Raw genomic sequence first — 14,416 nt, 5'->3', positions numbered from 1 at the left:
ATAAAAACATTTACATTTATGGCATTCCAACTTTCAAATTATGTTACAACCTCAAATACTTTCTGTAACTACATTATCAATATCAAATAAAGATGTAAAAAAATTGTTAATTATGTCATTTGTGTCAATTTTGTTGCCTGAGAAGCATTTGTAACAGTCAAGTTTTATTTTTCGAATAAAAAAAGCATGTCGTCAAGAATATTGTTTATTACAACGGCTCGCCTACTCATAAACTTTAAATACGCTACAGCCTCAATTATAAATACGCTATTCCTCAAAGCGATTTAAAGAGCATTTTATTTCTAAAAAAAATCGTTTAAAAAAAATCTTCGAAACTAATATCAAGATTTACGTCAATTTTAGTTTTCGGTTTCAATTGCTTTATTAATTTAATTAACCAAATGTTTTTTGATTCGATCTCTGTTAAAGCAAGATGAAAAAGGGAAGGTCTTGCCGGAACCGACAAATTCGATTTAGGGGAAGTGGGGGCATAACCGCTTATGGAGGTACAACCGTTTTTTAACATTTCTCTTTGAAAAATGTTATCTAATATGGCAATAAACATGCCACGCGTTAGTAAAACAGTTTCCTTCATTTTGCTTACGTCAAAAAGAGTGGCTGTAACGTTTCTGAGAAACTGTGCATAATAATGTTTATTTTGATAAAAATATTATATTTACATCATATTTTTTCAGACCTTTCTTTTGAGGATTAAGCAATACTTGATTTTAGTGTTAAAAATATATGTTATCAGCGTTATTTCATCAAGTGAAAACCATTTTTGATATCAACATAACCTAATAAGCAAGCTATGAAACTGTATTCTTTCTAAAAACTTTCCTCTGGGGATGAACCGCATAGACGCACAGGAGGCATAACCGCATACTTTTGATATTTATCAAAGTTAGGTAACTACAAATAACAATAATTTTAACCGTCACACTTGAATGCGTTCATGTAAAAACTTGAATAGAAATAGCTTTGTTTTCAGATGTTTGAAACAAGATTTTGTATTTTTTTATTTAATTTTTATAAATGAGTTTTTGATTAAAATATAAAGCTAAGAGTATATCGAATAAGAAAACTTAGACTGTAAATCCAAAGAATGTCTACACAGTATGCAAACGTGCAACAAAATCAACAAGTAATCTGAGCTGTGATAATTGTAAAGAAAATATACCACAAAAAGTGTACCCCCAACGATTTTTATGAGGGTGCCTCACAATGGGGGTAAAACCGTTTTTTTTCACTAAGTGTAATTTTTGTGTAATAATATTTTCAAAAACCGTTTAATTTTTTTCTTAATTGCACCAATTTAAAGCTTAATAATGTGGTTACTGAAATAAACTGTTAAAAACACACATTTCGTTTTAATTTTCATATATTATTAATCCAGACGTTACGGGGGTGGTTATGCCTCCACTTCCCCTATATAAGCGCTGTGGCGCAGTGGTTAGAGTTCTTTTTTCTTTTTGTGGTTATTAAAGTGCTCCCAGAAGTTTTTACGATCTTGTCACAGAGCACCGCGGGAGAACATTAATCTAGCAAGTTCACGCCTCCTTCTCTACCAATTTCGCTTATTAGGCTAGAGTCGGCGTCAAAACTGGAACACTTTTGGTTCTAAACAAACAAAAACAAAAAAAAAGATTTGAAACACTTATTAAGTTGCGTGAAATCTTAGGATAGTAAAAAAAGTTAAAGAAATATATCATGAGATAGACTTTTGACTAAACCACTCCAATTTCTTTTTGAATCGGGAGTTTAGTTTATTTTATATCTTCAAAACAAATTTGTTAAATGCGTTTACGCATATACATGCATCAAACAAATAGTGGTAATACAGCCCAAGAAGTTACCTTTCTTATTTACGACTATTTCTAGATCCTATTACAACTAAATTCAAATCTTGACAACTCACTGTACAAAAGAAGGAACATGAGAGTGAACCTAACCAACTAATAACAAACGTCAAAAAAGGTCATTTTAATGACCGTTTCATAACACAATACTTTCCCTAAAATTTTTGGTTTGTAGTGAGTTTATTCTGTTTATTCATTTTAGGATTATAAATATCTAGCTGGTACTGCAGATTACAATTCAAATATGAATGATTCTCGATAATATAAATGCAGATGTTTTTTTGTTGTTGTTTATTTGTTTGTTTTTTGCTTTATCTATTTCATTTTATTTCTTGTGAATCAAACGTTTTTAATTATGTTTTTATTTTCAATTAAATTTATTATATAAAATAGTTATTTAATTTTGAGTTTTTTTTATTGATGTATGACCATTATGATAAGCTCAACGTAATCTGATATTTGTTTTGAAATTGTATATTTTAAGCAATTGTTATTAATCTTTTTTAATAACTTTTGTCTTTAAACATTAGTTTATTTGATTTACAATATTTTTATATTACACATAATGGATAGACATAAATAGATATAATGTTATATTGCTAATATTTTTTGCTAAGACTTTGCTTTTTATTAATTTTGAAGCGTGAATCCTGATGCAACAGCTACGGACACTTACAGTGTCAATGTGATCAATGGTTGTAGTGCCATGGTTATTGTTCTCATAATCAAAAATAATAATCGATAGAATTTTTATAAATAGTTATTTACTGATCAGTAGACAACTCAGTGGCTAAAAGTAATTTTTTTTCGCTACAAATTTGGTTAACTTGAATATATTTAATATAATACAACAGGCTTTGCATATATTTCTAGAAGTAAAAAATTTTCAAAAGTAAAAACTTGAAAAAATTAATTTTATTTAATAAACTAGTAAAAGTCTTCTTCTTATTATTATTTTATGATCGTACCCAAAAACTTTTCAATTACTGTTGTTGCTTTTTTGTAGAAGTAGTACTTGTTGTTGTTGTTGTTATTGTAATATAATAGTTTTATTATGGTTATAGTTTTTATTGTTATTATTATTGTTGTTACTGTTAATAAGAGTTGTTATTAATAAGGTGAACTGCTTTAAAATGATCGATTGACAAAATGCGCGCTGTGAATCTCAGCGTTTTCGGTCTGTTGCAGCGTTGCAAAAAATGCATTTTATTTTTCAATCGTCTACGTAATTTTATCCTTATGGAACAGATATTTTGGCGATGAATAATTTTATTTATTTAAGAAAATTTGACGTTTTAATTTTAAATCGGATGACATCAATTAATTGTATATAGACGTGGCAATATTTTGTTTATTTTGAGTGAAATAAACTTAAACTTTCAGATGTAAAGTTAATTCTTCTTAGATTAATTTAACAAATGTTACCTTGGTAGTCATTATAAGTGCCCTAGGCAGGGGTAGCTGCACCGTATCTTTGAAAATTTGAACGGCTTGCCTGGTGACCTTTTAATTAATAAAGATATTATTTAGATTAGTATTATACTTATCAGCGAATCTATAATCTATATATAATTGTTAAGAAAAATTGCTAATTTCATAGTTTTTTTTTAAGCTATCAAAGTTTATAGAAATTATTTTTAAAACAAGTTAATACCTTAATGAAAAAAAAAAGTATTACCATTTCATTAATAATTTTAAGTGTTAATTACACGTCAAGTTTTTTATATTTAAAAGGTCAAGAGATATGTCGCGATTGCAAGCTCCTGGATTTTCAAAGTTGAAACCTGGATTGCCGAGAGCTTCAGCATGTGGAGGTTGTTTTTTTTGTTTGTTTGTTATTATATTATATACATATTTTTATTATTATATAGTTAAATTAAATAATAAATATTTTTTTTAACTCTATTTGTTTCATGCAGTACCTGTTCCATCTATTCCATCATCAGGAGTTTGCAAAAGGTGATTTTTTTTTTTTTTTTAAATAATATTTTTGTGTGTGTTCTTTAATAATTGCACTAGATTTTAATTTTTTTATAAAATTATAAATGAAAATACTTTTGCTTTCTATATTTATAAAAATATTTCTGTTGATCAGGACTGATGCTATTGAAACAACAGTTACTCAAACATCTGAACCGAAGCGTTCATTAATATGTAAACCTGTTACAAGTTCATTTTCTCAACATGGTCCAACACCATATGAAAGAGTTTCAAAACCAGCTACTAGTCAAATACCAAATATTGGTAAGCGGAGATCTGTGGGAGCATTAAAAGTTCCTGATTCACGAGTTTTAAAAGATACTTCAAAACTCAATAATATTCATGAAAATACAATAATACCTAAAGAACCATTAAAAAGACTAGTAGATAATGTTTATAATCCGATTCCGCCTCAGGAAAATGCATTTGAACCATGTATATTAAAACCACCTATATCAAATAATAATTTGAAAAAGTTGACAACTAACCAATTAAAGCAGCCATCTGCAATTACGCTACAAAGCTCCAATCAATGTATAGTTGGTGCAAAAACATTTGGATTTAATTATTCTAATAAGTTATCTTCAAAAGCTCAATCAAAATCACTTCAAACATTGCCAGCAGTAGCTGACAAAGCTGATAGTTCAGATTTTAGTGAGATGAATAAAAGCCTTTCCCAAGATGATCTTTTATCGTCAAACATCTCCTCAGAGTGCAATTCAAAAATAATAAATAACCAAAATAGAATGCAAACTAAAATTAAATCAAAACTAAATTTAAAAGGACAGCTTAGCAGTTTAAGACCTCGTTATTCAACACATGTTAGTTGTATTGAAAGTATGTCAACTCCATACAATACAGCACAATCAAAACATTTTGAGCATTTGAAAATAAGTCCGATAGTTTCGGAGCCAGATATATCTGAAGCTGATTCAACATTTAGTGTTTTTAAAGAACCATCACACTCAAATAACTTAAATACATCTTGTAACAAGTGTTCCGATGAACATAAGCAAGAACAATGTGACAACGTTTTAGATGATATTGATAATGATTTTCAAAATGTTACATATAGTCACGAAAATAAACAAGAACCTAAAAAAAATATTAACTGTAATAAAACTGTAAATCTTACAAGAAATGTTGAAGAAAAAGAAGTTGAAGAGTTTATTCAACATAACAGTCCAGCTTTCAATAAAACACAAACTTTATGTAAAGAATTTAGCGAAGGCAACCTAAATAAAACTTTTGGATTTTTGGATGAAACTCGGGTAATAGATGGTAGAGAAAAACCTGATTTGGCATATTGTAATAAAACACAAATTATATTAGATGATGAAAATGATTTATTTATTGAGAATGAGAAAATGCCGAAAAATTTTGTTGAAGATACTCCTGGAAAAATAAATCATGGGTTAAATGAGTATGAATCACAAAATGAATCTTTCAGTGATGATATTCAAAAGGTTCTTGCTGCTATCTCTAACAATGACTTAAATGATCCCAATACTGATCTTGCAACATTGTGTAAGACAGATGAAAATAACACATTCTCCAAAGATAATGCACGCAATAATCATATAAATAATGGCTTTTGTAATCCGACAAATGAACTTCTTGATACATTTGTTGTTCAAACTAATATACTTGGCAAGACTGAATCAGGAACATCTGAACTTATTAACAAAGCTAATGAAATTGTCAACACACCTGAAAATATTGAGTGTGAAAAAAATGAAAGTTGTGTAGAAACTGATGGCATTATGCCTCTACCAGATACCACCATCCATCCACCACCATATCATGTTATACCTCTGCCAGATACATCTGAAGATAATGACGAATACTGTAACTCAACCAAAACTCCTTCAAAAAAACACACCATCAAATTGTTTAATACAGAACCATGTTTTTCCCAAAGTGATCTACTACCTTCTTCACTAAGTGATGACAACGAAGAATTTACATATGGTATTGAAAATCGATGTTATACAATCTCTATGGGGGATATTGGTAGAAAAAGAGAAGAATCAAATTCAAAATTAAGAAGAAGTCAAACATATGGTTCACGAGATTTTGCATATAATTTCAGACCTCCAAAGCAAATGCAGATGACTGAAACCTTAGATGGCAATATAATGATGGACAGTACATCATTTCTTCATTTTACAAATGAGATTAAACTTGTGAAGACTCAATTGTTGAAATTGAAGAGAACTTTGCTAGAGGTGATAACTCGTAATTATTTTTCATTTGGTATTTTAATAAATAGAATTATAAAAATAAAAAATAAAATTATATTCATAAATTAATATTTTGTTTGTTGAATATGTGATTCTCTTTGTAATTCTTTTAGACTGATTATTTTTCGCCATTGATGAAGGGCCCTTTAAAACTTTCAAATTACATAGAAGGTTCATCGCTTCCGCCTCTGTCTCCAAGACTCTTTTTAGTAGGAAAATGTTTTTATTAAAAGAAAATAGTATTTTTTGTAAGAAGCATTCTATATACTGGGGTCTGGGTCTGAATTACTTCATTACATTTTATAAAAAATGTAACTCTTTTTTTTATTTGTTTATCCCAAATTTATATTGTCCATGAACAGAAGCAGAACAGAAGTGTTGATAGTAGTTTTAACAGTTCAAAATTGGGCTTTTTAGTTAAAAACAACCCAAAAACAATTATATAACTTGGAAATGATTCAAAAGCAGAAAAATAAGATGCCATATCAATTGAAACAAAGAGATATTGAGATTTTCTTTTGTCAAAACAACTGATAATCAATAAAAAGTAGATAAATGAAATAAAAAGTCCGCTATGATGATCTAAAGTTCAAAAAATCATAGGTGAAGCTCGGACATTAATGATTCATGATTCATTTGATCTGTATTTTATATATCAATATATTGAAAGGTATGACTAAGTTATTTTGCAGTATGGCAATGCTCCTTATATTGTTTAACCTGTTAAAACCTACTTGCAAACACTCAATTTTCCTCTTACCCCACCTGAATTATATTCCATAATTTTAACTCTTCCAACTAATGATGCATGTTCTTGCCAGGAAGCATTTAATTTAATCGCTGCAAAAATTGTGTTGATTCCTTTTTGCAACAGAATCAGTATATTGCCAGAAAGATGGAAAAAGTTAGTAGGTAGCTACAGACAATACTTTGAACATTAAATATATACCTAGTTTATTGTATTCCAGTTTAATTTTATGAGAAAAAAAAATGATATGGATTAATTCATACCCCCCAGTAATAATATTAATAAATTTAATGTTAGATTTTTGTAACTTTGTTTGAAATATATTTTTATTATTTTATTATATTGTTTTTTTAAGTCCAGTCCAATGGCAGTTGTTGATCCATTAGTAGTAACAGAAAATACAATGACCAGAGAAAGTGTCAAAGAAAGAAGAAGTGTTGATATGGATGATGATATTTGTTTGTTAACACAAGTGAGTTTTTATTGTAATCATTTTTGTTACGTGAATTATTTTAATATTTTTTACATTTTATTTACTTTTTAAGAGGTTTCAAAATTCTCTTCAACGGATTGAAGAACTTGAAAAAGAAATAGACTGTAAAAATAATACAATAAAACTGCTACAACTTCAGTTGGTAATTTTTTATTTATTTCAATTATGTATTTTCTTTTTTCTTTATTTACTTTTTTTATGTTTTATAAGTTAGTATAAATTATACTAGTTTTGATTTTTACCAGGAAAACTATGAATCTAAAGAACAAGATATACTAGAGGAAAATATATTTTTGAGGGAAGAGGTTTCTCACTTAACCAAACGCTTAGATAAAGTGCAAGAGGTTTAGTTTTTTTTTTTAATTTGTGGTATAAATTGTAATATTGTTATAAAAAAGTTATTTGTGTTGTGTGTAAATTTTCCATTATTACTACTTTTATATTAATTTGTTAATTTTAGGCTTGTTATTAATTATAATTACTTCTTTAATATTTATTATACTTAGTAAATGTTTAATAAGTTTTCAGTAAGAAATTATGATTGTTCACTGTTTAATGGTTTTTTCACTGCTATATGATTGTTTAATGATAATAGTTGTTCATTGTTTAATGGTTGTTCACTGTTTAATGGATTTTCACTGTTTAATGGTTGTTCACTGTTTTATGATTGTTTACTGTTTAAAGGCTGTTTATTGTTTAATGGTTGTTCACTTTTTAATTTGTTTACATTACATTGATATATTTGTAGTTTTTCTTTTACATTTAGACTAATTGTAAAGAAATGAATTTGTCTGCAAGGTTAGATAACTTGTCTCATGTGGCTTGTTTCAAAGAAAATATACTTGGTGTAACGAACAGTCTCACCTTTGAAATTATAACTATTTTTAGTGAAATATCAATAACGAACATTCAACTGACAAACTTAGAGTGTGACTATGTTTAACAAAGATAAACATGCGTTTGAGCATAAAGTATTAAAATATTTGTAAAGAAAGTTACAAAATAGATTTAACAAAATTCATGTGTCACTTTATTATACAAGCTCAATATCATATACAATATAACATGCCATATATGAGTAGTCCATATTCAGAAGGTACAAAAGATTTAAAAAAAGTATTTCATTCGCTTTTTAGATTATTCATTTTTTATTCTTCAAAATGTTCTCAGCATTCTAATATATTGATATGAATATAGATAGTATGTAAATTTTAAAAATTAAAAATTTCTGTTAAATATTTTTTAAAAATCCTTTTGAAACTCTTCATATGATAAACTATATTTATTATAGTTATTTAATGTTATCTTTAATTTGTGTAACACAATATAATAAAATATTTCTAACTTATTTTATATCAGAAATAAAAGCAAATAACACCAATGTTTCTACAAAAATCAGACATTTTATGATTACTCTTCATGTCTATTTACTGATAACTGTTCTTTACTATTACCGTTTGATATGACCGGAATTTTACTATTACCGTTTGATTTTATCGGAATTTCACTATTACAGTTTGATGACCGGAATTTTACTATTACCGTTTGATATTACCGGCGTTTTATAAGTTTTTTTATATTTACCGAGGTATATAATTATCAGTATTTCTTTGGCTAATGACCTTTTTCCTTAACAGTCTAAAAAAAATGACAGTAGTTTTAGCTTTAAGCTTTGTTCTATAATAATCTATATGTAGATTATTAAACTTTTGTCTGACTACAAGATTATTTGTATATTTGATTTAGCCTAATCCAGCTTTGTTCTGCTTCGTTTGCAATATTTTTTTTGTTTTTTTAGTTTTAAGGAATTTAATATTGAGCATTTACAATCGAGAAAAACAATGTTGCACAAATTATACTCCAACGGTAGCTCAGGTAAGAAATAAAAGGCATTTTCTATAAATTGTTTTGAACCTTGAAGTTTCTTTTGGGTATTTGTAAGTTGTACATTTTTTTAGATTAACTGTCAGTGCTGAAGTATTTTAATAGTAAAACTAATGCAAATTTCTAATTTGAAATTCCAATGCGACGAATGGTTTTTGTGTGCTTTTCGATTATTTTTTTTTTCTTACCTGTAAATATAAATATTTTAAATGTTTTTTGTTTTTTGTTATGAGCTTTTTAGATTAATTTTTTACTTAAAGTCGTTAGTTTTTTTGAATCATTATGAACACTTTTTTTCTTTTCATATGTTTCTTATAAAACATTTTAAAATATATCTTGCAGTAATATTTTTTTGCTTCTGTCAACAAAACAAAAAAATCGAGAACTCTTGTAAATTGGTTTTGTTGTTTGTTTGTTTTTTTTTTTAAAAAAAGTTTAAATGTTTAGGGTTTTAAAATAACATTGTGTAAATAAATATTTTCCCTTTGTCATTTTTTGACAAAAAAAAAATATTTCATATTTTAGAATTTATTAAAAGATTATAAATAATTATTTAAAAAAAAAACTTATTGTATGTATTTGGCTATGTTTTTTAAACTTTTAATTGAAGAGAATCGCTTTTAAACTCATTTATTCATTACTGTTTTTACTTGTTAAAATATAATAATATAAATAAGTTAAATCATTCCTCAAGATACATCACGGCGATAAATCTCAGAATGTACTAATTTTCAAAAAGGTGCGTATGCGTCTGTTTTAAATGTATACTTATTTTCAGAGCAAAAACAGTTATTTTATACTTAATGTTTGATTAGTATTAATCGAATTATAGATCTTATTAACTCTCTTTCCAGAGCCTTAATGTTTCTCTTTAAAATTTTTCATGCTTTTCGAAGTTATTGCTGTTAGTTTACCTTGTTACTAGTAAGAGCTATATGCTAACGTTATTTTAAACTATTTTGAAAAAAGTCAAGAAAACTCTTTAATAACAACGATATTTCTAGAAAAATATTAAAGATTACATTTCTTTGCTGCTGTGTTCAGGGAAAGCATAAAGATTTTTAGGTGGAGAATTAAGAAACGTCATTTTTTTATTCAAAAATCCTTGCTCAAAATGAATTCTTTGTAATTATAAAACGAGTTATAAAGAAAATAATTAATAATTAAACTTTAACGAATCGTAAACTAAAATGTGATTTTAAATACGTCGTAACAAAAAAAAGCTAGTCTCAATATACAAACCAAAAAAAAATCTAAATTAATGGTGGGTCTAAAATTATAAGTAATTTAAAGTATATAAATATTTAATATGGTGTATAAATAATTTTCTTGGTTTTCAAAAGTAGTTTTATTTTGTAGTTCTTTCAAAATCTCTTTTTATGGAGCTAGGCAAATTGGTAATTCTCTTTTAAATTTTTCACTGCGTGTTATTGAAGAATCACTTTAGGTTAATTTGAATTCTAATTCTTTAGCTAAATTGAGCCCTTTTTTTGAAGCATAAGTGAAATTTAAAGCAGATTTGTTATTAGTGTCTTCTTCGACAAATGTTTCTGACGTAGACTCTTCTAATTCTTTTTTATTTAAGCTGTGTTCCTGAAGTAGTTGCTCGATATCTTGAACTTGTATATCTGCAAATCCTTCCTTGCCAAAAAAAAAAGCAATCTGTATTTCTGTTAATGTCTCTGAGATATTGTCTTCTTTTTGAACCATTTGAAGTAACAAAGGCCTCCAACATGCATTAAGTGTTGATCATTTGAGGTAACAAAGGCCTACAATATGCATTAAGTGTTGATCGTTTGAAGTAACAAAAGCTTCCAACATGCAAAATGTGTTGATCGTTTAATTTCCGTACAAGCTAATAAAACAATTCGGGTGCAGTCAAAAATAGAAAGTTCTTTCCAAACTTCAAGAAAAGTTTTACATGCTCGATAATCTAATCTGGTGAAAATAATTTTGAAAGTTCGGATGATTCCTTGATCCATGGGTTGTCTTAATAAAGTAGAGTTTTATTTTTAAGTTTTATTCCTTTCAAATTTTATTCCCTTTAAAAATATGATTCTTTGCTAAAAAAAAATCAATTAAACAATATTTAAAAAGTTAAAAATAACTTAATGTAACGTTATAAATAAAAGTATTGCTTTTTTAACTCCAAAACTACACAGTCACTGGTAAGAAAGTAAATGGCAAATCTAAAATATTCTTCTGAACAGTCGGTTTTATTTTTAAAAAGAATAATAGTATTTTGCATAACAGCAGCAAAAACAATCAAATGCAAAGAAGATATTTAATTTTCTTTAAATTTAAGTCATGGTATTCATATGGATCCCGCGGACAATAAAAGGTTAATGATCCTCAATTAGAAAAAAGGAAATACCCTCTTAATGCATACAGACAAAATGTCAAATAAGTATTATATAACACTAACACAAACTTCATAAAGCGACATTTAAAATCGGATAAAGAAATTTTCTTTTAATTTTAGTTACTTGCAGCACTACCTGGCAAATAATTTTCCTTTTTTGCGTAAATAACGTAAGTAATGTAAATAACGTGTTGAAAAGTTCTTACGAAAATCGCATTATATGCACATCGCGTTATAGGAAAACAGTTCCAACTTTTCCTACGCGTTTTATATATATATATATGTGTGTGTGTGTGTGTGTGTGTGTGTGTGTGTGTGTGTGTGTGTGTGTGTGTGTGTGTGTGTGTGTGTGTGTGTGTGTGTGTGTGTGTGTGTATTGATGTATTCTACAAAAAGAGTTCTTAATGGATTCGCATTATTTAAAAGTTTTAAGGATTAAAATTATGACAAACAATTTAATATTAACATTATGACAAACAATTTAATATTGCAAATATTAAACTGTTTTTTTTTTTAAACTTTTTTCTCAAACAAATCTTAAAGAAAACTAATTAATGTCTATAAATACCGGCTAAAATAACTTATTCTTAAAAATTAACTGCTTTAGAAAACTAAAAAATATTTTTTCTAAATATAAAAAATCTTGTATTTGTTTTTTGATTAAATTTTCTGGTTTAGTTGTGGAAGGTCACTTTTACATTTAAAATTTTTTGCACGTAGGTTTTGTGTCTATGATAAACTTGTATTTGGGTACCACGCTTGTGGAGTTTGAACTGTGGATATACTTTGGTATTGGGTATTAAATCGATTATATAGTAGTATTACATTTGTATCTGATGATGAAGTCATTCATTTTTTCATTCCATTGTTTGTACCAAAAATGAAACCATGTTCTAAACTGCATATGTCAATATCAAAAAACATATTTACTATATATCATGTGACTCTTAATATTGCATCTGAATATTTTCCTATCATGTTTTCAATTCAAAAGATTGGGCTCTACTAAAAATAAGCACATTTAAATTTTCTTATACTAAATGTTCTTGAATGAATACTTCGATGGAGGTAAACAGACAGGAAAGAAAATAGGTGTTCTGGTCTGCACCAGGCTGAGATGTTACTTTGTAAAGACCCTGATCTCCACCAATATTTTACTGCGCCGATAGAAACATCGATATAAAAAATGAAAGCAATTAGTCGATAGAAAAGGAAGAGCTAAAAAGAGGAGTAACAGAAAAAACTATGACGACAATGATCGTAAAAATGTTGATAATAATGACCAAGATTATGAAAATGAATATATAGAATGGAAATACAAGAACAAGTGAATGTTTTAGTATATTATAACATTATTTTAAATATAATACTGACATAAATAGTTAACTGACGACAAACTTGATTTAAGATATGTTTTTATGATAAGTGCATTTGTTTATTCAGATGCATTTTACTATTGATGAGCTAGCTGCGTACAAAAGAGACAATTGATAAGCTAGCTGCGTACAAAAGAGACAATTGATAAGCTAGCTACGTATAAGAGAGACATTTGGTGGTTTTGCAACATAATAGCATTTTGTACCCTGGTAAATTTTTAAAGAAAATTTTTTTATTGATGTTTTCTGAAATACTACATATAAATAATGACTGGAAAAGTGCGTTTATAAGAGAAACACAGTTTTGTTTGAGTTTAGTTATTCAATTTAATAACTTTTTTTCACAATTCAGATTGATGAGAATAGCGTAAGAGTTTGAATTTTGTGCATGGATGATGCTGCAGCGTGTGACAAAAATTGTTTCCAATAACCAGCTACACAGAAAGTTTTTAACGACTAGGAAAATGAAATTTTATGTCAAATTGCGCCACCTATTCTAATAATCCCAAGATCGAACTTTATTGTATTTTTTTGTACAAATTCCAAATGATATTCCATTCTTTTCACCGATATTAACTCTTCTAGTTTCTGTAGATATTAAATTCAAGGTTTCTGAGTGCAAACACTTTATAAAAGTATATTGTAAATAGTAGATAGCTGCAAATAATGATACTCATTTTGAGAAAAATAATGAAAACTGGCTAGCTCAAGATTTTCAATATATTTACAGTACATTAAATGTTACATCATCAGTTAATGAAGTTGGGAAACCATGCTACTTTTTTGAAAAAGCTTGTAACTGAACAAAAATAAAAGAAAACTTAACAATATCAAACTTTCTCTTTTTTTTTTGCAACAAAATTGAAACTAAGAAGTGAGTTTAATTACAAGACTGTCAAAAAAGTTGCTCAAATTTGATAAAAAAAACCTCATTGAAACTGTTTAGAAATATTCACCTGATGAAGTTTCAGCATTAATTATTGATGGTGATATATCAAAATCAACAAACCAGCTTCTAAGAAATGGCGCTGAAGAAAAAGACTGCCGCATATATCCTAAGAATGTTCGTGTAGATGAATATTCAGTATACATACTACTAAAATATCTTTTAAAACACGCTTTTAAAATGCTGTGAAACGTACAAGCTTCTATGTTAATCATATTACTTAAGAGGTTAACGAAAATGATGTTTAGATACAAGGCTGACTTTAATGGTGGTGCATGATGCATTGTTGACAAACAAGTAAGACAAAATGAAAACAGTCAACAAGGTCTATCAAATGAAGAGTGCTTGTTTATTATTTGCATACTATCTTTAAAACTCAGTGGACTTTATAAAAATAAAAACATTGTCATACTATTCAACCAGAATGTGTGGCAAATAGATTAAAAATTATTTTAAAAAATTATTATATAGAGAGATGATAATTATAGAGTTTTAAATCTAATGATAAGTTTTCATTTTTTCTTA

General features: G+C 27.4%; 1 protein-coding gene across 4 annotated transcripts; it reads left to right on the top strand.

Moving 5' to 3' along the window:
• The first annotated feature begins 2,364 nt into the window (after window positions 1–2,364).
• On the top strand, window positions 2,365–9,840 carry LOC101235743 (uncharacterized). Of its 4 annotated transcripts, none has more exons than XR_010642233.1 (11): window positions 2,365–2,655; window positions 3,594–3,673; window positions 3,779–3,818; window positions 3,955–6,067; window positions 6,196–6,291; window positions 7,186–7,302; window positions 7,376–7,465; window positions 7,569–7,667; window positions 8,090–8,419; window positions 9,122–9,198; window positions 9,282–9,840. XR_010642233.1 is itself a non-coding variant. In XM_065812391.1 (11 exons), the coding sequence occupies exons 2-11, from the start codon at window positions 3,604–3,606 to the stop codon at window positions 9,284–9,286; spliced, it is 2,739 nt and encodes a 912-aa protein (XP_065668463.1). In that variant the 5' UTR covers window positions 2,365–2,655; window positions 3,594–3,603; the 3' UTR covers window positions 9,287–9,840. The 4 variants fall into 4 exon arrangements, 2 of the variants coding, with proteins under 2 accessions (XP_065668463.1, XP_065668462.1); XM_065812391.1 differs by having other exon boundaries at window positions 8,090–8,121; XM_065812390.1 differs by lacking the exon at window positions 2,365–2,655 and adding an exon at window positions 3,061–3,357 and having other exon boundaries at window positions 8,090–8,121.
• The last annotated feature ends 4,576 nt before the right edge of the window (window positions 9,841–14,416 follow it).

The sequence above is a fragment of the Hydra vulgaris genome, chromosome 12 (genome assembly GCF_038396675.1).
Source record: "Hydra vulgaris chromosome 12, alternate assembly HydraT2T_AEP".
In the NCBI taxonomy this organism is placed as follows: Eukaryota; Metazoa; Cnidaria; class Hydrozoa; order Anthoathecata; family Hydridae; genus Hydra; species Hydra vulgaris.
The sequence above is the reverse complement of the archived record's forward strand: the minus strand, read 5'-3'. Positions and strand labels throughout refer to the sequence as shown.